This window comes from Puma concolor, chromosome A1, assembly GCF_028749965.1.
Source record: "Puma concolor isolate L17-30 chromosome A1, mPumCon1.1.hap2, whole genome shotgun sequence".
Taxonomy (NCBI): Eukaryota; Metazoa; Chordata; class Mammalia; order Carnivora; family Felidae; genus Puma; species Puma concolor.
The window spans coordinates 116,636,395-116,662,351 of record NC_141667.1 but is presented as its reverse complement, the minus strand read 5'-3'; the positions used below and the strand labels follow the sequence as shown (position 1 = coordinate 116,662,351).

Sequence of the window (25,957 nt, the reverse complement as noted above, 5' to 3'; positions counted from 1 at the left end):
AGTTTTCATTATAATTTACTTTTTCTTAACCAAAGCTAGCTCTCAAAAATTATATAGAATGTTTCATATAGATGTGTTTCATTGCAATACCTGAAAGCAATAACAATCTGTTCTAGGACTGAATGGCAGAGATTGTTGACTAAGTGTTTTCTTTAACCCAGAGAAAATGAAAACACTAATTCATAAAGATGTATGCACCTCTCTGTTTATTGCAGCATTATTAAAGTAGCCAAGATATGGAAACAACCTAAGTGTCCAATGATAGACAAATGGATAAGAAAGATATGGTATAGATGCACAATGGAATATTACCTAGCTACGAAAAAGGATGAGATTGTGGCATCTGACCCAACATGGATAGACCTAGATAGTATTATGGTAAGTGAAATAAGTCAGATTGAGAAAGACAAATATCGTATTGGTCATTATGTATCATCTACATGTCATCTACATTTGATTTCAGTCCTATGTAGACTTTAAAAAGAAAAAAAAAGCAATATCAGATCTATAAATACAGAGAAGAAACTGATGGTTGCCATAAAGGAAGGGGTTAGGGAGATGAGCCAAAGGGGTAAAAGGAAATGGGCTATAACAGGTTTCCAGCTATGGAATGAATAAGTCACAGGAATTAAAGGCACAGGATAAGGAATATAGTCAATGATATAGTAATAGGGACCTATGGTGACAGAGAATAGCTATGTGGTGAACATAGCATAATGTATAAACTTGTTGAATCACTATGCTGTACATCTGAAACTAATGTAACAGTGTGTGCCAACAACATACAAATTTTAAAAAGTTATTTTCTTTAACTCTGTTCTGAAAAAAATTATTTTAGAAAATATGTCCAAGTTTTCTATATGTAAAACAGAATCTACTTGGTTATCATTCATCTACACAATTTAATACCTTACTCTTTTCACTTAATATTTTCCCATGACACAAAAAGTTTTGAAAGAATAACATTCAATTCAAAGTGAGTTAAAATACCTCAAGGACCCCTGTTTACAGATTCAGAATGCCAGGAGTATTGGTGGCTCTCCCATACACGTGCAGCAATTTAAGGTACTTGCCTCTTAAAGGGCATGGTGTGAAAATCCAGTTTAAAATTAGAAATTGTTGGGGTGCCTGAGTCGCTCAGTTGTTTAAGTGTCTGACTCTTGATTTCTGCTCAGGTCATGATCTTGTGGTTGTGAGATCAAGCACTGAGTCAGGCTCCATGCTGAGTGTGGAGCTTGCTTGGGATTTTCTCTCTCCTTCTCTCTCTGCCCTCCCCCTCTCAAAATAAATAGATAAACATTAAAAAATAGAGATTATTAAAAATGACAGTTAAAATATATTCTGGCTTGATCTTTGTGCTTTGTGTTTTGAAGCAGGCTCCAGGATCTGAGCTGTCAGCACAGAGCCTGATAGAAGTCTCAAACCCAGAAACCATGAGATCATGACCTGTGCTGAAGCTGGATGCTTAACTGACTGAGCCACCCAGGTGCCCCTGATCTTTGTTAACAATAATCTTTTAAAAACAATTCACGTTGAAAATAGTGCTAACTAGATAAATAATGACATATTCTTGATGAAGACACAGAAACAATAATGGTGGTTCTAAAGATGAAAGAAGTTCAACCCGCAAAGTGCCTAATCCTCTATGCCCGAGTGTCAGACTATCACGAAAATAAAAAATGGAAACAATACTTCTAAAGCAGTTGGTTGTTATACTTTTTGGTTGAAGGGAAAATATTGAGAAATTTCCTTTACTTTTTTGTGAGGCAAAACAAGAATATCTGATTGGTCAGAGCATTAAGCATGGGAATGATCCTTGGTCACTCTTAGGTTTGGCTAGTACCCGTAGGGATACGAATTGGTGGGCCACAAATCCAAGCCTTGATGAATGAACCTATCCAGCACAATTTCCTTCCTTCTGCATCAGAGGGCATCTCTTTCCTGAAGAGAAGCACCTTCAACTCTATAGGAAAGGTTAACTTTTTTTTTTTTTTTTTTTTTTTTTTTTTTTTTTTTTTTTACAGCATCCTGGATGAGGCAGGACAGAGCCTCATCCTAGCTGTCATGGGGAGGAAACGGAAACGTGCCAGCTCCACAGTCCTTAGCCACATGCTGAGGCAGCAGGAATCCCCAGTTGTGAAGCAAGCACCTCAGAAATAAAGAACCGAGGGACCAACGGCCAGGGACTACAGCAAGAAAACAGGAAGATCAAGTCAAAGAGGTTGGAGGCAGGGCATTACTCATCTTCCCTTTTATTTTTGGTATTATAAAAAGGGGGGTGGACATATTTGGTATTGTAAAAAGGGGCTGTGCATCTTTGGCTTGCACAGAGAAAATCTAGGGCATCTCCACATTGAGGATCACCCCCGCCCCAAGAATCTAGAGACAAGTGGTTCACGGCCAGCCTTATACCCCCAGGCCTAACGGGCCACTGTGTGAAGAAGAGAGCGGGTCTGGCTTTAGCGACCTCAAATGCGAGCAAATAGGGAACGCACGGCTGGAGATGGGGCGGGGTAACGCCGGTGGTCTGAGCGCTGATTGGCTGGAGGCACTCGTCGCCTGGTGCCATTTGTTGTTGAAGCTGCGCACCTGACGCAATCAGCAGCGTCCTGCACGTGCAGCCGTTTAAGCGGCGTCGCCGCCTGAGAGGACCCCGGGAGAGCAAGCAGCGGAGAGGTGAGTGGCCTGGCGACTTTCTTCCTGGCGCGGGTCTCTGCTGGCCCCTGTGGGTTTCCCGGTAGTGGGAGTTTAGGCTAGAGGAAGAACGGATGGGGCAGGTGGGCGTTGGAGCCGTCCTTTGGGGCTTTTTCTTTACTTGCCAGTGTAGGTCTTAAAGCCCGGCTGACGCCTGTAGGGCGAAGAGGCCTGTAGAGGAGGTAAAGAAGCATCTTTGCCCAGCTTGTGTGTGGCGTTTTATCCGAACAAGAGTGGCTGTAGTACCATTTGTGTACAAATGCCCCTTAGAGTAACTAGTTGTCCATTGTTGAAAGGATTTGGGCCACCTAACTAGTGACCCCTACCCCGCCAAGCTTGAAGGCCTTGGCCCTGGCTCCCTCTCTCCCAGTAAACTATCAAAACCTACAAACCAAACATCTTTACTTTTGAAGGGAGGTGTGCAAAGAGAGAAACATGGAGTAGTAGTTGAGAAATTTCCCTTACCCTTAATATCCAGTAAGCTGTTTGGGAGACCCTTGAAAGGAGAGGATAAAGTCAGTAAACAGATTTTGGAGAAAGGCCCAGTAGGGACATTGTGGTTGCAAGAGTGGTTAAGTAGTTCAACTCGTTTTTAAAGATAAAAAATAAGGGGATCTTTGGGGAAGATCAGCAGCTAGTTCAGTAGTTTTGGGAGGTGTATGTGAAATTGTGACAGTTCATGTTGTTAAGTATATGATTCTGATCTAATAGAGGCCACATGTACGTTTTTTTAAAAAAATTTAGATAAAAATAGAACTGGAAGCCACCATGGGAGATGAAGATTGGGAAGCGGAAATAATCAAACCTCATATGTCTTCCTATGTTCCTGTATTTGAGAAGGTAGTAAAATTTAAAGTTTGTGGTTATTAAACACTACAGATTTTATTGAAGTTGAAAATCACTGTGGTAGGAAAGTTCTAGATTACAGTCCGGTGGAGTGTGCTGTGCTTACCTCCATCTGATTGTTATTAACTGCCGTAGGGGCAATGAAGAGGAGGCACTCTAAGCCTCAAATGGAATAAAATAGTATGAGGTAATTTGATAATTAACTAAAATATGTGTAGTGATATTGACAATTTAAATGTCAGTGATTGAGGACCTACTGTGGGTGGAAGCAGGCTGGTACAAATATGGTTGAACATGTTTGACAGACACTTGTATTGAAAACTGAAAAATACAGTTTGGTGTTGGGTGATATTTTGAATTCTATAAATTGGTTTCCTACAAGTAGGATGAGTATGTTAGGCTGGTTGAGATGGTGTCATCACTTGGCTCTTCAAATGTGCAAATCATCAGATCTTTTTCCTTAGTGGCATTTGGAGAGTTATATTGTAATTCAAAAGAACAGGACTTGGAATAGCTTTTTGGGTTTCAGTTCTGATTTGAAAGTTGACTTAAAAAAAAACACTCTACTTTAGAAGTTAATATATATATTTTTAATGTTCATTTTTGAGAGAGAGAGAGAGAGACATAGTGTGAGCGGGGGAAGGACAGAGGGAGAGAGGGCGGGAAATAGAATCCGAAGCAGGCTCCAGGCTTTGAGTTGCCAACATGGGGCTCGAACTCACGAACCATGAGATCATGGCCTAAGCTAAGATCATGACCTGAGTCGAAGTCGGATGTTTGACTGAGCTACCCATGTGCCCCTAGAAGTTAATATATTTTAAAGGATTGTTTTTGCACAAGTGTTATTTATTTGAAAATGTCTCAAAAGTTGGTATTCTTTTCTTTTCTTTTCTTTTTTTTTTTTGAAGTTCATGTGTTCACTTTGAGAGAGACAGAAACATCATGAGCAGGGAAGGGGCAGAGAGAGAGGGAATCAGAATTCCAAGCAGACTGCGCTGTCAGCATGGAGCCCGCTGAGCGGCTCAAACCCACGAAACCTTGAGATCATGACCTGAGCCAAAACCAATAGTCAGTTGCTTAAATGACTGAGCCACTTAGGCACCACTATATTCTTTTTTTCTGGAATTTCCAGTTTGCATTTATGTTGGTCACTTTTTACAAACACTTCGTTATTTCAAGAGATATCTTAATGGAAGTTCTATCACATAAAAATATATGTAATCCTTTATTTATCTTAGTTGGATTTGATTTATATATAAACTTTATTTCAAAATACTGAAGATTTTTGGGTGAGGGTGTCAAAATACTCAAGATCTTAATCTGAATTTATCGTGTTTTTTTTTTTTTTTTTTTTTTTGGAGCTTACTTGAGAAAGACATCTTTTGTGTGATACTTTTTTTTATAGTCCTGTGCCTATCATAAAAAAAAAATTTTTTTTTACAATATTGGGAAAAGAGGAGGAAAAAGTACTTAACAATCATGTTTATTAGCACACTCTTATAAATTTTTATTAAATTTTCTTTCCCCCCCAAATGACAGTACATAATAATATTTTTGATTCCAGCCTTTTCACTCTTGAGCACTATTCCATATTACTACTAACTTCCTAAAAATAATTTCTTAAGGTTGCATAGTACTTCAAGGAATGGATCTACTGTAATATAATTGATTTTCTGTTGGTGGGAATTTAAGATGTTAGCTTTTCACTGTAATGTTGTCATGAATATCTACAGCTTAAATATATATATATTTTAATTTGGGAGTATTTTTTAAAAAATGGAATTACTTAAAGGATATTTTATGGTTCTTTTTACCGCAGTTCTCAGTAAATTTATTATATTACAAAGTTTAGTTCACAGATACAGACTTTTTCACTTGAACTTAGTCATTTAATTTTGTTTCTTCTTAGTCTGAGATTTTTTTCTTCATTAAGCATTCTTTAAATAGTACATTAGACTCAATCATGTTGTACTTGTTTATTGCATAGGCTGTCTGAAATTGAGGGTGGTTGACTGTCAGATCTTTCAGACTTACCTTTTTGGAAATATTTGTGCTATTTAGTAACATACCTTGTTTAATATTAAGAATACTAAATTAAATGTTAATACTAACTTTACCTTATGATTCTTAATATTTATGTGGGGCCAATTTGTAAATTTTTTGTATCTGTCTGCAAACTTAATTCCTGATGCTGTTGAGCAATTAGCTATCTGGCCTAGTTGACTTGGAGGAACGTGGTGCAATCAATGCCTTTGTCTGCTTTGGTTGAATAAAAAGTGCAGAAAGTGAGGATGATTACATGATATATACATGTGGGAGAGATCTGAAGTCTTTTATTTTGCCTAGTTTCATTTAAAGGCACCATTTTGATTGGTGGTTCTGAATTTCTATTTTAATTTTTTTTAAGTTTATTGATGTTGAGAGAGAGAGAGCGTGAGTGGGGAGGTCTGGAGAGAGAATCCCAAGCAGGCTCCATACTGTCAGTGCAGAGCCTGATAAGGGGTTCAAACTTACATACTGCTGAGATTATGTACTGAGCCGAAATCAAGAGTCAGATGCTTAACTGAGCCACTCAGGTGGCCCCCTGAATTTCTATTTTAAGTGACAGCTGGGCTTTTTGTTTTTTAGAATTTGTCTTCACCCTGCAGCTGTCTTGGCTTAATCTCATCTTAAACAATATGTGATCAGCCTTTTATGAAAACTTTCTAGGATTTTTATTTGGAGATTTAATATTTACCCATTCTTACATGATTTTGTACTGATAGGCCACTGGGAAGTGTACTACTTGGGTATAGACCAGTGAAAGATGTGAGGTTAGGAAGAATTTGATAATGCAGCAATTATGTAGTCCAGTCATCTTAATTGTTAGGCATTTGCATATTTCATGTAAGCTTGTTGGAATGAGTTTTGGAGTGGTGAGTATGGTGAATGTAACAGGGTATTGGATTTGCTTACTAGCTGTGTAATGAATGCTTCTTGTTAGAGGACCATGGGAGTAGGTCTACATAGTGATTGCTTCCATCTATCTGCCTTTTTGGTGGCACATTTCAGAAGTCAAATACTCTTGTGATTAAAGTAGAAATAGCGTGAGATAATTGGCCCATCCACAATAAAATTTTGTTAAGTAGTAGTAGCAAAGTTTGTAATAATTAGGTAAGAAAATAAAGTTCGGGGCTTCTCTGTTCATACTATGATTCTGAAGTAGCGAGAAAAAATATGGCCCTTGAACATCATTGTATTTGCAGACCTAAGGAAGCTGAACTGCTAGAACCTTAAGAAGATTTTGAGCAATTTCTGCCTATAATTATCACTGAGATGTAGGAGGATATTGTGTCTTCTACTAGAAAGCCGGGATATTATTATATGGTAAATAAGAGCAACTTGTGGAAGCTGATCAAAATGGTCATCCAAATGAAATGGCCATCCAGATAAAAGTGGCAGGCTTGGAGGAAGGAGCTCTGATGACTCATAATCAAAATCTAAACAATTTTTTTTTTCCGATTTTTTTTTAATATATGAAATTTATTGTCAAATTGGTTTCTTTTTTTATTTTATTTTATTTTATTTATTTTTTTTTATTTATATATGAAATTTATTGTCAAATTGGTTTCCATACAACACCCAGTGCTCATCCCAAAAGGTGCCCTCCTCAATACCCATCACCCACCCTCCCCTCCCTCCCACCCCCCATCAACCCTCAGTTTGTTCTCAGTTTTTAACAGTCTCTTATGTTTTGGCTCTCTCCCACTCTAACCTCTTTTTTTTTTTTTTTTTTTCCTTCTCTTCCCCCATGGGTTTCTGTTAAGTTTCTTAGGATCCACATAAGAGTGAAACCATATGGTATCTGTCTTTCTCTGTATGGCTTATTTCACTTAGCATCACACTCTCCAGTTCCATCCATGTTGCTACAAAAGGCCATATTTCATTCTTTCTCATTGCCACGTAGTATTCCATTGTGTATATAAACCACAATTTCTTTATCCATTCATCAGTTGATGGACATTTAGGCTCTTTCCATAATTTGGCTATTGTTGAGAGTGCTGCTATAAACATTGGGGTACAAGTGCCCCTATGCATCAGTACTCCTGTATCTCTTGGGTAATTCCTAGCAGTGCTATTGCTGGGTCATAGGGTAGGTCTATTTTTAATTTTCTGAGGAACCTCCACACTGCTTTCCAGAGCGGCTGCACCAGTTTGCATTCCCACCAACAGTGCAAGAGGGTTCCCGTTTCTCCACATCCTCTCCAGCATCTATAGTCTCCTGATTTGTTCATTTTGGCCACTCTGACTGGCGTGAGGTGATATCTGAGTGTGGTTTTGATTTGTATTTCCCTGATAAGGAGCGATGTTGAACATCTTTTCATGTGCCTGTTGGCCATCCGGATGTCTTCTTTAGAGAAGTGTCTTTTCATGTTTTCTGCCCATTTCTTCACTGGGTTATTTGTTTTTCGGGTGTGGAGTTTGGTGAGCTCTTTATAGATTTTGGATACTAGCCCTTTGTCCGATAGGTCATTTGCAAATATCTTTTCCCATTCCGTTGGTTGCCTTTTAGTTTTGTTGGTTGTTTCCTTTGCTGTGCAGAAGCTTTTTATCTTCATAAGGTCCCAGTAATTCACTTTTGCTTTTAATTCCCTTGCCTTTGGGGATGTGTTGAGTAAGAAATTGCTACGGCTGAGGTCAGAGAGGTCTTTTCCTGCTTTCTCCTCTAAGGTTTTGATGGTTTCCTGTCTCACATTCAGGTCCTTTATCCATTTTGAGTTTATTTTTGTGAATGCTGTGAGAAAGTGGTCTAGTTTCAACCTTCTGCATGTTGCTGTCCAGTTCTCCCAGCACCATTTGTTAAAGAGACTGTCTTTTTTCCATTGGATGTTCTTTCCTTCTTTGTCAAAGATGAGTTGGCCGTACATTTGTGGGTCTAGTTCTGGGGTTTCTATTCTATTCCATTGGTCTATGTGTCTGTTTTTGTGCCAATACCATGCTGTCTTGATGATGACAGCTTTGTAGTAGAGGCTAAAGTCTGGGATTGTGATGCCTCCCACTTTGGTCTTCTTCTTCAAAATTACTTTGGCTATTTGGGGCCTTTTGTGGTTCCATATGAATTTTAGGATTGCTTGTTCTAGCTTCGGGAAGAATGCTGGTGCAATTTTGATTGGGATTGCATTGAATGTGTAGATAGCTGTGGGTAGTATTGACATTTTGACAATATTTATTCTTCCAATCCATGAGCAGGGAATGTCTTTCCATTTCTTTATATCTTCTTCAATTTCCTTCGTAAGCTTTCTATAGTTTTCAGCATACAGATCTTGTACATCTTTGGTTAGGTTTATCCCTAGGTGTTTTATGCTTCTTGGTGCAATTGTGAATGGGATCAGTTTCTTTATTTGTCTTTCTGTTGCTTCATTGTTAGTGTATAAGAATGCAGCTGATTTCTGTACATGAATTTTGTATCCTGCAACTTTGCTGAATTCATGTATCAGTTGTAGCAGACTTTTGGTGGAGTCTATCGGATTTTCCATGTATAATATCATGTCATCTGCAAAAAGCGAAAGCTTGACTTCATCTTTGCCAATTTTGATGCCTTTGATTTCCTTTTGTTGTCTGATTGCTGATGCTAGAACTTCCAGCACTATGTTAAACAACAGCGGTGAGAGTGGGCATCCCTGTCGTGTTCCTGATCTCAGGGAAAAAGCTCTCAGTTTTTCCCCGTTGAGGATGATGTTAGCTGTGGGCTTTTCATAAATGGCTTTTATGATCTTTAAGTATGTTCCTTCTATCCCGACTTTCTCAAGGGTTTTTATTAAGAAAGGGTGCTGGATTTTGTCAAAGGCCTTTTCTGCATCGATTGACAGGATCATATGGTTCTTCTTTTTTTTGTTAATGTGATGTATCATGTTGATTGATTTGCGAATGTTGAACCAGCCCTGCATCCTGGGAATGAATCCCACTATATCATGGTGAATAATTCTTTTTATATGCTGTTGAATTCGATTTGCTAGTGTCTTCCTGAGAATTTTTGCATCCATATTCATCAGGGATATTGGCCTGTAGTTCTCTTTTTTTTACTGGGTCTCTGTCTGCTTTAGGAATCAAAGTAATACTGGCTTCATAGAATGAGTCTGGAAGTTTTCCTTCCCTTTCTATTTCTTGGAATAGCTTGAGAAGGATAGGTATTATCTCTGCTTTAAACGTCTGGTAGAACTCCCCTGGGAAGCCATCTGGTCCTGGACTCTTATTTGTTGGGAGATATTTGATGACTGATTCAATTTCTTCGCTGGTGATGGGTCTGTTCAAGCTTTCTATTTCCTCCTGATTGAGTTTTGGAAGCGTGTGAGTGTTTAGGAATTTGTCAGTTTCTTCCAGGTTGTCCAGTTTGTTGGCATATAATTTTTCATAGTATTCCCTGATAATTGCTTGTATCTCTGAGGGATTGGTTGTAATAATTCCATTTTCATTCATGATTTTATCTATTTGGGTCCTCTCCCTTTTGTTTTTGGGAAGTCTGGCTAGAGGTTTATCACTTTTGTTTATTTTTTCAAAAAACCAACTCTTGGTTTCATTGATCTGCTCTACAGTTTTTTTAGATTCTATATTGTTTATTTCTGCTCTGATCTTTATTATTTCTCTTCTTCTGCTGGGTTTAGGCTGCCTTTGCTGTTCTGCTTCTATTTCCTTTAGGTGTGCTGTTAGATTTTGTATTTGGGATTTTTCTTGTTTCTTGAGATAGGCCTGGATTGCAATGTATTTTCCTCTCAGGACTGCCTTCGCTGCGTCCCAAAGCGTTTGGATTGTTGTATTTTCATTTTCATTTGTTTCCATATATTTTTTAATTTCTTCTCTAATTGCCTGGTTGACCCACTCATTCGTGAGTAGGGTGTTCTTTAACCTCCATGCTTTTGGAGGTTTTCCAGACTTTTTCCTGTGGTTGATTTCAAGCTTCATAGCATTGTGGTCTGAAAGTATGCATGGTATAATTTCAATTCTTGTGAACTTATGAAGGGCTGTTTTGTGACCCAGTATATGATCTATCTTGGAGAATGTTCCATGTGCACTCGAGAAGAAAGTATATTCTGTTGCTTTGGGATGCAGAGTTCTAAATATATCTGTCAGGTCCATCTGATCCAATGTATCATTCAGGGCCCTTGTTTCTTTATTGACCGTGTGTCTAGATGATCTTTCCATTTCTGTAAGTGGGGTGTTAAAGTCCCCTGCAATTACCACATTCTTCTCAATAAGGTTGCTTATGTTTATGAGTAATTGTTTTATATATTTGGGGGCTCTGGTATTCGGCGCATAGACATTTATAATTGTTAGCTCTTCCTGATGGATAGACCCTGTAATTATTATATAATGCTCTTCTTCATCTCTTGTTACAGCCTTTAATTTAAAGTCTAGTTTGTCTGATATAAGTATGGCTACTCTAGCTTTCTTTTGGCTTCCAGTAGCATGATAAATAGTTCTCCATCCCCTCACTCTCAATCTAAAGGTGTCCTCAGATCTAAAATGAGTCCCTTGTAGACAGCAAATAGATGGGTCTTGTTTTTTTTATCCTTTCTGATACCCTATGTCTTTTGGTTGGTCATTTAATCCATTTACATTCAGTGTTATTATAGAAAGATACGGGTTTAGAGTCATTGTGATGTCTGTATGGTTTATGCTTGTAGTGATGTCTCTTGTACTTTGTCTCACAGGATCCCCCTTAGGATCTCTTGTAGGGCTGGTTTAGTGGTGACAAATTCCTTCAGTTTTTGTTTGTTTGGGAAGACCTTTATCTCTCCTTCTCTTCTAAATGACAGACTTGCTGGATAAAGGATTCTCGGCTGCATATTTTTCCTGTTCATCACACTGAAAATATCATGCCAATCCTTTCTGGCCTGCCAGGTTTCAAAAGAGAGATCAGTCACGAGTCTTATAGGTCTCCCTTTATATGTGAGGGCACGTTTACCCCTTGCTGCTTTCAGAATTTTCTCTTTATCCTTGTATTTTGCCAGTTTCACTATGATATGTCATGCAGAAGATCGATTCAAGTTACGTCTGAAGGGAGTTCTTTGTGCCTCTTGGATATCAATGCCTTTTTCCTTCCCCAGTTCAGGGAAGTTCTCAGCTATAATTTCTTCAAGTACCCCTTCAGCACCTTTCCCTCTCTCTTCCTCCTCTGGGATACCAATTATGCGTATATTATTTCTTTTTAGTGTATCACTTAGTTCTCTAATTTTCCCCTCATACTCCTGGATTTTTTTTATCTCTATTTCTCTCAGCTTCCTCTTTTTCCATAACTTTATCTTCTAGTTCACCTATTCTCTCCTCTGCCTCATCAATCCGAGCTGTCGTCGTTTCCATTTTGTTTTGCATTTTGTTTAAAGCTCTTTTCAGCTCCTCGTGACTGTTCCTTAGTCCCTTGATCTCTGCAGCAAGAGATTCTCTGCTGTCCTCTATACTGTTTTCAAGCCCAGCGATTAATTTTATGACTATTATTCTAAATTCACTTTCTGTTATATTATTTAAATCCTTTTTGATCAGTTCATTAGCTGTTGTTATTTCCTGGAGATTCTTCTGAGGGAATTCTTCCGCTTGGTCATTTTGGATAGTCCCTGGAGTGGTGAGGACCTGCAGGGCACTTCCCCTGTGCTGTGGTGTATAACTGGAGTTGGTGGGTGGGGCCGCAGTCAGTCCTGATGTCTGTCCCCAGCCCACCGCTGGGGCCACAGTCAGACTGGTGTGTGCCTTCTCTTCCCCTCTCCTAGGGGCGGGATTCACTGTGGGGTGGCGTGGCCCGTCTGGGCTACTTGCACACTGCCAGGCTTGTGGTGCTGGGGATCTGGCGTATTAGGTGGGGTGGGTAGGCAAGGTGCACGGGGGCAGGAGGGGCAGGCTTAGCTCGCTTCTCCTTAGGTGATCCACTTCAGGAGGGGCCCTGTGGCAGCGGGAGGGAGTCAGATCCGTTGCCGGAGGTTTGGCTCCGCAGAAGCACAGAGTTGGGTGTTTGCGTGGAGCGAGCAAGTTCTCTGGCAGGAACTGGTTCCCTTTGGGATTTTGGCTGGGTAATGGGCCGGGGAGATGGCTCTGGCGAGCACCTTTGTTCCCCACCAAACTGAGCTCTGTCATCCGGGGGCTCAGCAGCTCTCCCTCCCTTTGTCCTCCAGCCTTCCCGCTTTCTGAGCAGAGCTGTTAACTTATGACCTCCCAGACGCTAAGTCGCGCTTGCTGTGGGAACACACTCCATCCGTCCAGCCCCTCCGCTTTTGCCAGCCAGACTCGGGGGCTCTGCTTGGCCGGCAGGCTGCCCCTCCGCCCCAGCTCCCTCCTGCCAGTCAGTGGAGCGCGCACCGCCTCGCCGCCCTTCCTACCCTCTTCCGTGGGCCTCTCTTCTGCGCTTGGCTCCGTAGACTCTGTTCTGCTAATCCTCTGGCGGTTTTCTGGGTTATTTAGGCAGGTGTAGGTGGAATCTAAGTGATCAGCAGGACCGCAGTGAGCCCAGCGTCCTCTTACGCCGCCATCTTCTTCCAGCCCCAATCTAAACAATTAAGTCTAGAGTAGAGTGATGAAAAGATATGAGAAAGCTGAGGAGAAGGCTAAAGATTGCAAAGGTGGCAGAGATGTTGGTGGAACAGGTCTGGAGAATAGAGAAAACTGAATCCTCTTGAAGAAGAATCGTCAATTTACAGCCAACAGATTCTAGTCAACTGATAGAGATTGGGTGACACCAGAGAGAAACTGAAACTAGAGAGCCTTTTGTTTTCTTTATTCTCTGTCTATACACTATTATCATTTATAGTAGGTTTCTCTCATAGTGTGTGGGAGATGTTTTCACTATAAGTTTTGATTGTGAAATGTTTGAGGGAGAGAAATTTTATTTGGAAAATGCTCTCAGATACAGAAATTAGGGCCTACATTGTAAGCTCCTAGAACAGTCACATTTGTTCCTGGCTTTGGTTGTTTTTTCTAAATTTTGAGGTGTTTGCTTTTTGTTGTGTGACATGCTAGCTCTCTAGAACCTTAGATCTGTGTGTGATACAGGAGACTCAAGAGTTGGAGTTTTTCAGCCCTGGAGGTACTGAAGTAACTGCAGTAATTTTAGGTGTCTCCATGTAGCAGTTGTCAAAGAAAGGACCAGGCTTCAACTGTGGATATGAATGGGGCTGATCTGGCCGGGACTGATCAATCAGAAGAAGGGATGGAGGATAATATTGTCTGTATTTTGGGACTTTAATTTCTGTATGAGATCAAAGAAGGAGAAATAATTTGTTTGAAATTTAAATTTTATGTGACACTGTCTGATATAACCTGTCTGGTCATTTTATTTGGACAACCTATCTCAGCTCTATTTGACATGGAACCTAAAATAGGAAATGAGATCTTGGTACTTTGTATACATTGATATATTCTTAGGCATTTCAGGGGATTCCGAATATAAAATGAAAGATATCTTTGCTAAGGAATTTAAGGGGCTGGGGGAAGAAAACATGAAATTGTCTGTATTGGACCCCAAATTGGACAGGGAGGAGGCATCTCCAAGGTTCATGAATTGTCCAGCTATAAATTCATTTGAATAGCAGCTCTGACAAGTCATTGAGATCAAAACCTTACTATGTTGGTGGAAATATTCATTTCCTTGAAAAAGACTTTTAAAAGAAAAAGACCTTTAAAGGGTGTGATATTTCATAATTGAAAATATTAAGAGTACATAGAAGGTCAAAAGAAATGTGTTTACCAGAATGAGAATGAATTATTTGTAGCTGCGTGTGAGAACCTTATGTGTAAAATATTTTGAAATTTCTAATTTCTCTGCTCTGTCTTCCCATGGCCTTGGTTAACTTCTTTTGTGTCTCATAAGGACATTTGTAGTGACATTTAAGGCCTACACAGATAATCGAGTAATCTCTTCTTTTTCAGAATCTGTAATTATATCTGCATTCTTTTTCCAAATAAGGTAATGTGGGTGGCCATATTTCATCCTACTACATGTAGTGTGGCTAAAGCACTGTAAGATGAAACAAGAGTGGTAGAAAATGAAGTCAGAGAGGGAAAGGGAAAAGCAAAGGGAGAGGGGCCTGAAGGTAGTTGTGAGCTTAGAGTTAGTAGGACTGGCTTGACTGGGTGTGGGGAGTGAAAGAGAGTAATCAAGGTTGATGTCTAGTTTTTTTAAATTTTATTATTTTATTTAATTTAAGTATAATTGATACACAATATTAGTTTTGGGTGTATAGTGATTTGACAAGTTTGTATGTTAAGGTATGCTGATGATAGTGTAGCTACCATCTGTAAACCATACAATGCTGTTTCAGTATCATTGACTATATTGCTTGTGTTGTACCATAGACTTCTTTTAAGTTTAAGCAACTGGATAGAAGATGGTTCCATTTGCTGAAATGGGGAATCTCCGAAAAATGTATAAGCTTGGGAGGGGTAAAAACAAAGAATGCTAGCTTTGTTGTGTTCAATTTGGGATGGCTATGAAAACATAAAAGTAAAATAGCTTTTATGCATTAGTTGCTTAGAAGAGGGATCAGGGATATAGATATAAATGTGGTAATTATCAGGGCGCCTGGGTGGCTCAGTCGGTTGAGCGTCCGACTTCAGCTCAGGTCATTATCTCGCAGTCTGTGACTTAGAGCCCTGCGTCGGGCTCTGTGCTGACAGCTCAGAGCCTGGAGCCTGCTTCGGATTCTGTGTCTCCCTTTCTCTCTGGCCCTCCCCCGCTTATGCTCTGTCTCTCTCTCTCTCTCTGTCAAAAATAAACATTAAAATAAATGTGGTAATTATCTGTATATTAATGGGATTTTTTAAATTTATTAAAAAAATTTTTTTTAATGTCTATTTTTGAGAGAGAGCAAGACAGCTGTGAGCAGAGGAGGAGCAGAGAGAGACAGACACAGAGGATCCCAAGCGGGTTCTGTGCACTAACCATGAGATCGTGACCTGAGCTGAAACCAAGAGTTGGACAGTTAACTGATTGAGCCGCCCAGGTGTCCCTGTGTGTTAATGGGATTTAAAGCTACGAGACTAGGTAAAGTTCACAGTGTAAAACAGATTTAGAGGGCTTGACCCTGGATAGTCCAACTTGAGAGGTCCAGTATAAGAGGAGCTGGCAAAAGGAGACTGAGGAGGAAGTAGCCACTGGAGCAAGAAAGAAAACAAGAGAATTGTGGGTTCCTTAAGCCAAGAGGAGAATGTTATAAAGAGGAAGGAAATAGTCTGTCATTTCAAATGCTGCTGAGAGCTCTGGTAGAATGAAAGATAAAAGTAGTAATTTTATTACATAATTTCCTTATTAAAAGCATTTTCATTGTAGAATGAGATGGAAGCTAAACTGGAGTAGATTTAAGGAAAAAAGGGATATGAAAAAGTAGAGGCAGCAACTAACTGTAGACATTTTGTTTTAAGAGAGCGAAGTGCTGCAGTAGCAGAAGGGAATATGAAGGTAATTTATTTTTAAGGTAATGAAAAAGGGTAAGAATTTTTAATGATGTTTTGTTTCAGAATTTGCCTTGGAATTTTTAAATTTCGTGTATGTGGAATGTTAAATTCCACAGCCTGAAGGTCATCTAATAATAATTTTTAAGTTCTTGACTGCCAAAGTGTCTCATTACCTTTATTAGCTTTATATCACTTAAATAAAACCAGAACTTTTTTGGATTCTAGTCACTTGATAATACTTTGGCCACTAGGAAAAAAAAGTCTTCAAAATTGCACTTTAAAGATAGAAAACTAGATCATTCTTGTTTTAATGTCTATGGTAATTGTAAATTGGAACTTTATACTGTAGTAATTACCAAAATCCCAAAAGTATTTGCCTTTCTGTTCTTAATAACTCAGAGAATAATTGGGTGGCTTTTGGGCTTTATAAAAGTAGTTTTAAAAATCATTTAGTGTCTTTTGTGAAATAAATCTTAGAAAATAAGTATTACTGAGGCACCTGGGTGGTCAGTTAAGTGGCTGACTTCAGCTCAGGTCCTGATCTCACCGTTCATGAGTTCAAGCCCAGCATAAGGCTCTGTGCTGACACCTCAGAGCCTGGAGCCTGCTTCACATTATGTGTCTCCCTCTCTCTCTGCCCCTACCCTGCTCATGCTTTGTCTCTCCCTCTCAAGAAAAAAAGAGTAAGTAAACATTGAAAAATTAAAAAAAAAAAAAAAAAAGAAAAGAAGTACTACTTTTGCACTCTTTTGACTTATTTAAAGGAACTTAGGTAAAGAAATATTGTGTCTGTTCTAAAGTAACCAGTTAATTAAGGTATCATCTTAAGTTTTAGGACACCTTTCATTTTTAAAGTATTGAATTCTGCTTTTCATGTGCAAGAATTTGAGACCTCTCTTCTGTAAGTTTTGTCCTAAGTAGAGGTAGCTTATATGAGGGGAAATTAAGGTGTCAGTTAATGATTATAAGAGCACCCTAGGAGTTAAGGTGAGAAAAAGGTTACTCAAGTTTTTGTTAACCCAGAGATACACTAAGAAATATTGGAAGTTTCCCAAATTAACTTGACATTTAACTATTGGTTTTATAACAAAAGTCGAAATTTCTGAGCCCAATAGAAATACATCCCTGGAAATGTAATACATATATATTAATTGCAAATACATAGTTTTTGAGACTAAGGTAGGGAAAATGGGATAGGTAGTATTTGAGAACATCATCGACATTTCAGCTGTTGCTGTGAAAAGTTTGATTAAAGTTAATGATGCATATTCTGATCCAGTAGCTAACATGAACCACTTCATTGTATTTATACTGCATTTACATTGTAAATATATAGGTATATTGTTTTTAGTGCATCAGTGACCTTTTATTTTAGAGTGAATTTATTTTAAAAAATTGTGAACATGCTAATTTGTTTCCCTTTATAGAAACAAAGTTGAAGTTTTAAAGATAAATTCCTGTAGTACTTTACTGTAGAAACTATTGTCCACTGCTCTCCTCTGTGCTCTACTTTATTCTGTGCGTTGTTAATGAGTATAGTGTAAAATACAGAACTTTTAAAAATGTATATTGTCAGGCATTGATTTATTCATGTGTTATTTTGTTCAGATTTTATTTATATAATAATAGTACTTAATTATACTTTTCAAATATATGAGTGAGTAAACTTTTAAGTCAGATGTCAGCAAACTCTTTCCATAAAGGGTTAGATAGTAAATAGTTTAGACTTCACAGAATTTAGGATCTCTGTTGCAACTTTGGTATCATGGTGGGAAAGCAGCCATAGACATTTCTAGATGAATGAGGATCGCTATGTTCCAATATAACTTTATTTACAAAAACAAGTGGCTGACCGGTTTTGGCTCATAGCTATAGTTTGCTGATCAATGTTTTAAGTGATACATTAATACGCTATACGTTCAGTATTAAAGTGAAGAGGTTTTGGAATAATTAAGGAATGAGTGGCGTAGAAAATCTTAGAGCCTGTTACTGTTTTGTTTGGAACAAAGTCCAGTTGTTAAAATTTTCTAGCATTTGTGATGACACATTCTTATTTTCAAAGTAGAAAATGAGTCTTTTCTTCCTGTTAACAGGAGAGGTATTCTTCTGGAGCAAATGGAGACACTTTTAACAGGACTCCGGCTTCATCATCAGGTATGTGTTGAGGCAAAAAGATGGATCCTTTTCTAGGTTAAAGGCTTCACCTAGTGAATAAGGAGCAGACTAGTAGACATCTTATAAATAGTGTTTGTTAGATTTCTGTGAGAATTCATTCTGTTGGGATGTTTTTAATGAGGGCCACTTCCAGCTAGAGGAAGCAAGAGAGGAGAGAGTATAGTGATACAGACCATAGTGCTTTAATATTATTTGGTTTTGTAGGTTTCCTGTAAATCCTTTGCCCAACTTGGAAGTTGTATATTTGTCTTTCATACCACTAGAGAATTGTCAGGGTTCCTGACATATGGAAGTAGGATATGGGATTATTAGGTTGTTGTTTGTTTTTACATTGTAAATATTAAATATTTAATATGTAATATTAACACTACACAAGCAATGGGTCAGTTAAGAAATCAAATGGCAAATCAAAATATGTTTCAAAAGAAAAGAAAAAGAAAACATAATATTCCAAAACCTATGGGATGCACCAAAAGCAGATGTTAGGGTGAAACTTAAGTTATAAATGCTTGTATTAAGAAAAAAACTTGGGGTGCCTGGATGGCTCAGTAGGTTGAGCATCCAACCTCGGCTCAGGTCATGATTTCACGGTCCATGAGTTTGAGCCCTGTGTCGGGCTCTGTGCTGATAGCTCGGAGGCTGGAGCCTGCTTCAGATTCTGTGTCTCCCTCTCTCTGACCCTTCCCCGTTCATGCTTTGTCTCTGTCTCAAAAATAAATACACATTAAAAAAAAAAAAAGTTAAACAACTTAACATGACACTGCAGAGAGCTAGAAAAAGAATAAACTTAGCTGAAACTTAGTAGAGGAAGGAAATAACAAAAAACACAGACTAGAATAAACAGTTACATAACATTAAAAGTAATGACCAGTTTTTCAAAAAAAATCCCTGCAAAATTGGCAATGTTTTAATTCTATTAACTAGGAAAAAAAGACTCAAAATTGAAAAGAAATGGAAGAGAAGATGGTAGATAACCACAGAAATACATAGTGTGATAACAGATTATTATATACATTTAAATACAAATCAGATAATTTAGGAAAATAAAACATATAATTCCTAAAAACACACCAGTTACCATGATTGAATCATGAATCTTGAATCCAAGAAATAGGAAATCTTCTTAGACCAATAAAAAGAATGAAGCTGAATTAAGAATCAAAACTCCAGCATGGAAAAGCCCAAGACCTTATAGTTATATTGGTGAATTCTACCAAATATTAAAAAAAATTAATGATACTCTTTATCAAAGTTTTACAAATAATGGAATAGAGGGAACACTTTCAGAATCATTCCATGAAACCAGTACTACCCTGATACCAAAACAGGATAAAAACAATACAAGAACAAAATCTAGTTTGTCCCATGTCAGTATTGGTACTCCAGCTTTCTTTCCTTTGACATCCGTTTGCGTGATAAATGTTCCTCCATTCCCTCACTTTGACCTGCAGATGTCTTTAGGTCTAAAATGAGTCTCAGGGCACCTGGTTGGCTCAGTTTATTAAGTGCTAGACTCTTGATTTTGGTTCCGGTCATGATCTCACAATTGATGAGATCAATCCCCCCTACCATAATCTGCGCTGACAGCATGGAGCTTGTTTGGGACTCTCCCTCTCTCTCTGCCCCTCCCTCCTCATGCTCTGTCTCTCAGAATAAATAAACGCTAAAAAAAATAAAATGAGTATCTTGTAGGCTATAAGGTTGTTGAAGTAAGTTGCAGTAGTAGTGACCTGTCAGGGTAATTGTTTAATCCTGGGAAGCCATCAAGATATCATGAGTTTTGGGGTGTCTGGGTGGCTCAGTCAGTTAAGTGTCTGACTGGATTTCAGCCTAGGTCAAGCTGTGTACTGAGTGTGGATGATGCTTAAGATTCTCTCTTTCCTGAGGCACCTGGGTGGCTTAGTTAGTTAAGCGTCCGACAGTTGGTTTTGGCTCAGGTCATGGTATCATGGTTTGTGAGTTCCAGCCCCAAGTTGGGGTGCAGAGCCTGCTTGGGATTCTCTCTCACTCCCTCGCTCTCTGCCCCTCCACCACTCATGCTGTCTCTGTCTCATAAGTAAATGAAAAGACTTAAAAAAAAGATTTTCTCTCTCTCTCCCTCTTTCCCTTTCCCCTGCTTGCCTGCACTCTCTCTCTCAAATAAAAAAATAAAAATTAAAAGCAAAATTTAATTCCCATGTTCACCTTAAGTTCAAAGTAATTATCTTGACAGAAGTTAAGAGATGCTTTTGCTGTTGTCAAGATGTATTTATTTTACATAAACTTTTAAATGTAGTGGTTTAATATAGAATATTCAGATTAAGAAAAGTTGATGAAATTGCTGCCTGCTGAAACCCCAGCAGAAGGCTAACTTTGCTTCCATCCTATGAACTACTTACATGCATGTGTACTTGAAATATCCAGAAAAGACAAACAGGTAAAAGATTCTGTGTTTATTTGCATAGATTACTATATCATCAGGAGAAACCTTGTTCTTTCAGGTGCTGAAAACCAATTTTTGTAAAGGAATTAAAATTTAGATGTATATCAAAGTAGAACATTGTTTTGTGGTGAAATCTTGAAGAAGCTAGATTGAAACAGCCACCAACTTTAGCATTAGATCTCTGAATGTTTAGGCAAATGAAATGAAATCAGGTAATGAAAAATGCTATCTACAAGAAGGTAAGCATGCAATTTACAAGTATTTTTTGTAGCTCTTTTTTTTTCTTTTTTTTTAATTTTTTTTTTTAACATTTATTTATTTTTGAGACAGAGACAGAGCATGAACGGGGGAGGGGCAGAGAGAGAGGGAGACACAGAATCGGAAGCAGGCTCCAGGCTCTGAGCCATCAACCCAGAGCCTGATGTGGGGCTTGAACTCACGGACCGTGAGATCGTGACCTGAGCTGAAGTCGGACGCTCAACCGACTGAGCCACCCAGGCGCCCCGTAGCTCTTTTTTTTTTTTTTTTTTTTCATAGAAATGGACTTTTTATTATAGAAATGCATATGAAGCTAATGAATGTATCTATGCCAATACCTAAATATGTGCTTGGAGAAAAAAAAAAAAAAAAAAAAACCCTTAAATGCAGGTAAAAAGGAAGAAAGAAATGATCTGAAATTTTGGCCCCAGATTAAGCCACCATTGGGAGTATGTTGACTGAGATGTTTTAGATTTCTGCATATATTCTTACATACATAACTGTATTCCAATGGCATATTATATACATGTTTTTAAAAATTTTTTATTGAAGTATAGTTGACATACAATGTTAAATTAGTTTCACATATACACCATAGTGATTCTACAAGTTTATACATTGTTATGTTCACATCTGTCACCATACAATGCTATTGCAATACAATTTACTATATTCCCTATGCTGTACCTTTTATTACTGTGACTTATTCATTCCATAACTGGAAAGCTTGTACATGTTCCTTTTTATCACAGCTATGTGTCTTGCTTTTCCTTTGTTTACCTACCGTCCACATCCTTTTAACAATCTTAAATAGAATCTTGTTAAAATGCATATCGCTTTTGGCGTGCCTGGGTGAATCACTCGGTTAAGTGGCAGACTTGGTTTTGCCCCAGGTCATGATCTCATGATTCATGAGATCAAGCCCAGCCTCTGGCTCTCTGCTGACAGTGTGGAGCCAGCTTGGGATCCTCTCAGTCTCTCTCTCTCTCTCTCTCTCTCTCTCTCTCTCTCTCTCTCTGCCCCTTCCCAGCTCATGGTTTCTCTGTCTTTCTCTGTCAAAAAAAAAAAAAAAATGCATGTTGCTTTTAATGATAGTCATAGAAACCCTCCTAAGTCAACTATTATAATCTTATTCTTTGCAAAATTCAGTGGAAAAAATTCATGTTAACTGATTTTAAAATGTCACTTGGTAACTTCACACCTTACAATTGAAAACATTTAGTTCCCTTTCTCATTCATCATTTAACTCAGTATCTATCATGAGTATTTAGCCTTTCCCCTTCCCTCGTGCAACCTCCCTCACACTTCTTCCCTTCCCATTCTCCTAATAGTTACACTTTTTGCTTAAAAATCTAAATTCGTTTTTTATATCTGCATGGCTATGTATGTATCATTCTCATTTGAGACATAAAATATGTTATGGTTACATTTCTTTGTTATTTTATACAGTATGCTCTGTTATGTTCTCTTCTGTTTTGTTTTTAGTACACTTGCTGCTCTCTTGGCTCGCATCCCAAGAATTAATAACTTCACCTCTTCTTCATTCCTGTTCAGTTTTCCATGGATCCCATGTTTTCTCTGTCTTAATTTTTTTTCACCCCCCCCTCACTTGGGTAGAGTCAGTTTTCTTTCATCTTGAGAAAGGAAGAATAGGACATAAATTTGAGATATTACAAGTGTCTTTACCTTCATGCTTAATAGTTTAAGAATAAAATTTCAGGTTGGAAATAATTTCCTCCACAGACTTCATATTGCCTTATTGTACATGAAATTCTAATGAGTTCTGGTCCGTTGTGTATGACTATTTTTCTGAATTCTTCTAAAGTTTTAGGATCTCATTTTGTCTTCTGAATACTGAAAATTTAATGATTATGTACCTTGATGTGGGACTTTTTATTTATTGTGTAAGACACCTAATGAGCCTGTTAAATCTGAAATACATATTCTGCACTTTTGAGAAATTTCCTTGTGTTATTTTTTTCTCTGAGGATTGTTAGTTTTATTTGAAGGTTATTTCTGTTGTTACTTAGAGTTTTTTCTTTCCTGTGTTTTCTGTGTTTTTGATTTTTATTTTTCATTGTTTATTACTTTAATTTTCAGAAGTTTAAGAGTCAAAAAATTAGGGAACATTATAACATGTATCCTAGTATTTACCACTGATTTAGCATTTTTCTTCAGATTTCCTTTTAATGAAGTAGAATATGACAGATGAAACTGAAATCCTCTTTAGTCTCTCTTGAATATTGTTCTTTGTATCTGTTCTCTCTTTCAAGAAACAAATATAATGTATGTAGTAACTTTTCAGTTTTTAATTTTTAAATACACATAAGTACTTATAAATAAGTCTACTTTGTATTTTAAAATTTTTTTTTTTTTTCAACGTTTATTTATTTTTGGGACAGAGAGAGACAGAGCATGAACGGGGGAGGGGCAGAGAGAGAGGGAGACACAGAATCGGAAACAGGCTCCAGGCTCTGAGCCATCAGCCCAGAGCCTGACGCGGGGCTCGAACTCACAGACCGCGAGATCGTGACCTGGTTGAAGTCGGACGCTTAACCGACTGTGCCACCCAGGCGCCCCCTACTTTGTATTTTATGCACAAATGCTTTGTTTTACTGTGCTTGCAGTTTTTATTTGACATTTTGAGATCTGTCCATGTTGATATATACAGAACTGATTTAATTTTGTATCATGTTCCATTATCTGAATATGTCACAATTTTTACTCCATTTTATTCATTGACCATTTGTGTTGAGCACTGTGAACTGCCTGTTTATATCCTTTGCCTATTTTTTTTTTTTTAACTGGATCACTTGTCCTTCATTTCTAGGATTTCATTACATAATTTGTGTATTGATTAATTGTTGGCTACATTAGGTTATAAATATTTTGTGTTGTATGTCTTCTCTTTTATGCTTATATTGTATATAAATTTTCAGTTTTGAGAAAATGTATCAATCTTTTCTTAGGTTATTTTACTTTCTGTGTTGTAAGAAAACTTTCTATATCTAGTTTACAAAGATATTCAAAATTTTCTTCCAAAATCCTTAAGTTTTACTTGTTCTGTTTAGATTTTAAATTTATCTGGAATGTAATGGTGTATATTGGTGGTCTACCTTAATGTTTGCTTCCAAAAAGAAAGGTCATTTGTCCCAACACTTCTTTTGAAGGTTTCTGTATTAGTTTCCTAATGCTGCTGTAACAAAGCACCACAGCTGGGTGGTTTAAAACAATAAAAATTGATTCTCTTAGAGTTTTAGTGGCTACAAGTCTGAAATCAAGGTGTTAGCAGAGCCACACGGTCTCTGAAGCCTCTAGCGGAGAATCTGTTCCATGCCTTTCCCTTAGCTTCTGGTGGTGGCAGTTGATCCCTGGTATTTCTTGACTGAAAGCTCTTTAATTCTAATCTCTGCCTCCACTGTAACAAAGTTTTCTCCCTTTGTGTGTCTGGGTCTCTGCGTCTACTCTTATAAAGATACCAGTCATATTGGATTAAGATCCCACCCTACTCCAGTATGATAACTCAACCAGTTATATCTGCAACAACCTTACTTCTAAATCAGGTCATAATCTGAAGTTCTAGGAAGGACATGAATTTTGGGTAGACACTGTTCAACCCAGTAGAGTCTGCATCTGTGTTCTCTTTTGGTTTCCACTGCTCTGTATGTCTATCCATGCACAAATAGAGCTCTATTAATTCTATGGCTTATTGTAAATTTTATTATCTGCTAGGATGATTCCCTCTTCATTGTTATTCTTTCAGAATCATATACTTGACCTTATTTTTCCAGATAAAAATTTAGTATCTGTATTAATTAAAAAAATTTTTTAAGGGGCGCCTGGGTGGCGCAGTCGGTTAAGCGTCCGACTTCAGCCAGGTCATGATCTCGCGGTCCGTGAGTTCGAGCCCCGCGTCGGGCTCTGGGCTGATGGCTCAGAGCCTGGAGCCTGTTTCCGATTCTGTGTCTCCCTCTCTCTCTGACCCTCCCCCGTTCATGCTCTGTCTCTCTCTGTCCCAAAAATAAATAAACGTTGGAAAAAAAAATTTAAAAAAAAATTTTTTTTTAATGTTTATTTATATTTGAGAGAGAGAGAGAGACAGCGTGAACAGGGGTGGCACTGCAGTGTGGGCAGAGAGAGATGGAGACACAGAATCTGAAGTAGGCTCCAGGCTCTGAGCTTTCACAGCCTGAGGTGGGGCTCAAACTCACAAACTGTGATATCATGACCTGAGCCGAAGTTGGGACACTTAACCTACAGAGACACCCAGGTGCCCCTTAAACTTTTTTTTTTTATTATTTAACAAATTAAAAAAAAAATTATTTATTTTTGAGAGAGAAACTGAGTGCGAGTCGGGGAGGGGCAGAGAGAGAGAGGGAGACACAGAATCTGAAGCAGGCTCCAGGCTCTGAGCTGTCAGCCCAGAGCCCGATGAGGGGATTGAACCCACGAACTGCGAGATCATGAACTGAGCCAAAGTCAGACATTTAACTGACTGATCCCCCAGGTGCCCCTAGTATTTGTATTTACATTCAGAAAAATCTTACTGCCATTTTGATAAAACTGCAGTAAATTTATGTATTAACTTGGAAGGAATGTGTCTTTGGGGCACATAGGTAGCTCAGTCAGTTGAACATCTGGCTCTTGGTTTTGGGTCACGTCATGTTCTCACAGTTTATGAGATTGAGCCTGGCATCAGGCTCTGCTCTGACAACAGGGAGCTTGTTTGGAATTCTCTTTTTCCCCTTCTCTCTCTGCCCCTCACCCACTCACAAGTTCACTCTCTGTCTAAACTTTTTAAAAAAGTATCTTTACTGTAGTTAGTTTTTCCATATATGGGCCTGGTTGTCTCCTGTTTATAATTTTTCCATAAAGGTGTCACATATCTTTTGAATATTTAACTCTAGTAATTATGTTTTCTTGGTTGAGACTATTAACGCTGTTTGGAAAGTTTTTGTTTTAATGTTTGTTTATTTTTGAGAGACGGAGACAGAGTGTGAGGGGGGAGGGGCAGAGAGAGAGAGAGAGAGAGAGAGAGAAAGAGACCGAATCCAAAGCAGGCTCCAAGCTGTCAGCACAAGAGCCTGATACAGGGCTTGAATTTAGGGAGCACGAGACCATGACCTGAGCTGAAGTCAGATGCTTAAT

General features: G+C 38.3%; 1 protein-coding gene across 8 annotated transcripts in view; it reads left to right on the top strand.

Moving 5' to 3' along the window:
• Positions 1-2,525: 2,525 nt before the first annotated feature.
• The window catches only part of DDX4 (DEAD-box helicase 4), an 89,400-nt gene continuing 65,968 nt past the window's right edge, over positions 2,526-25,957 (top strand). For 7 of the 8 annotated variants that reach the window (XM_086700822.1, XM_086700828.1, XM_086700801.1 and 4 more), the window contains exons 1-3: positions 2,526-2,676; positions 3,439-3,534; positions 18,048-18,108. In XM_086700822.1, the coding sequence (XP_086556948.1) occupies positions 3,463-3,534; positions 18,048-18,108 (133 nt within the window). In that variant the 5' untranslated portion in view covers positions 2,526-2,676; positions 3,439-3,462. The remainder of the gene's footprint in view (positions 2,677-3,438; positions 3,535-18,047; positions 18,109-25,957) is intronic. The other variant, XM_086700833.1, reaches the window with a different exon arrangement.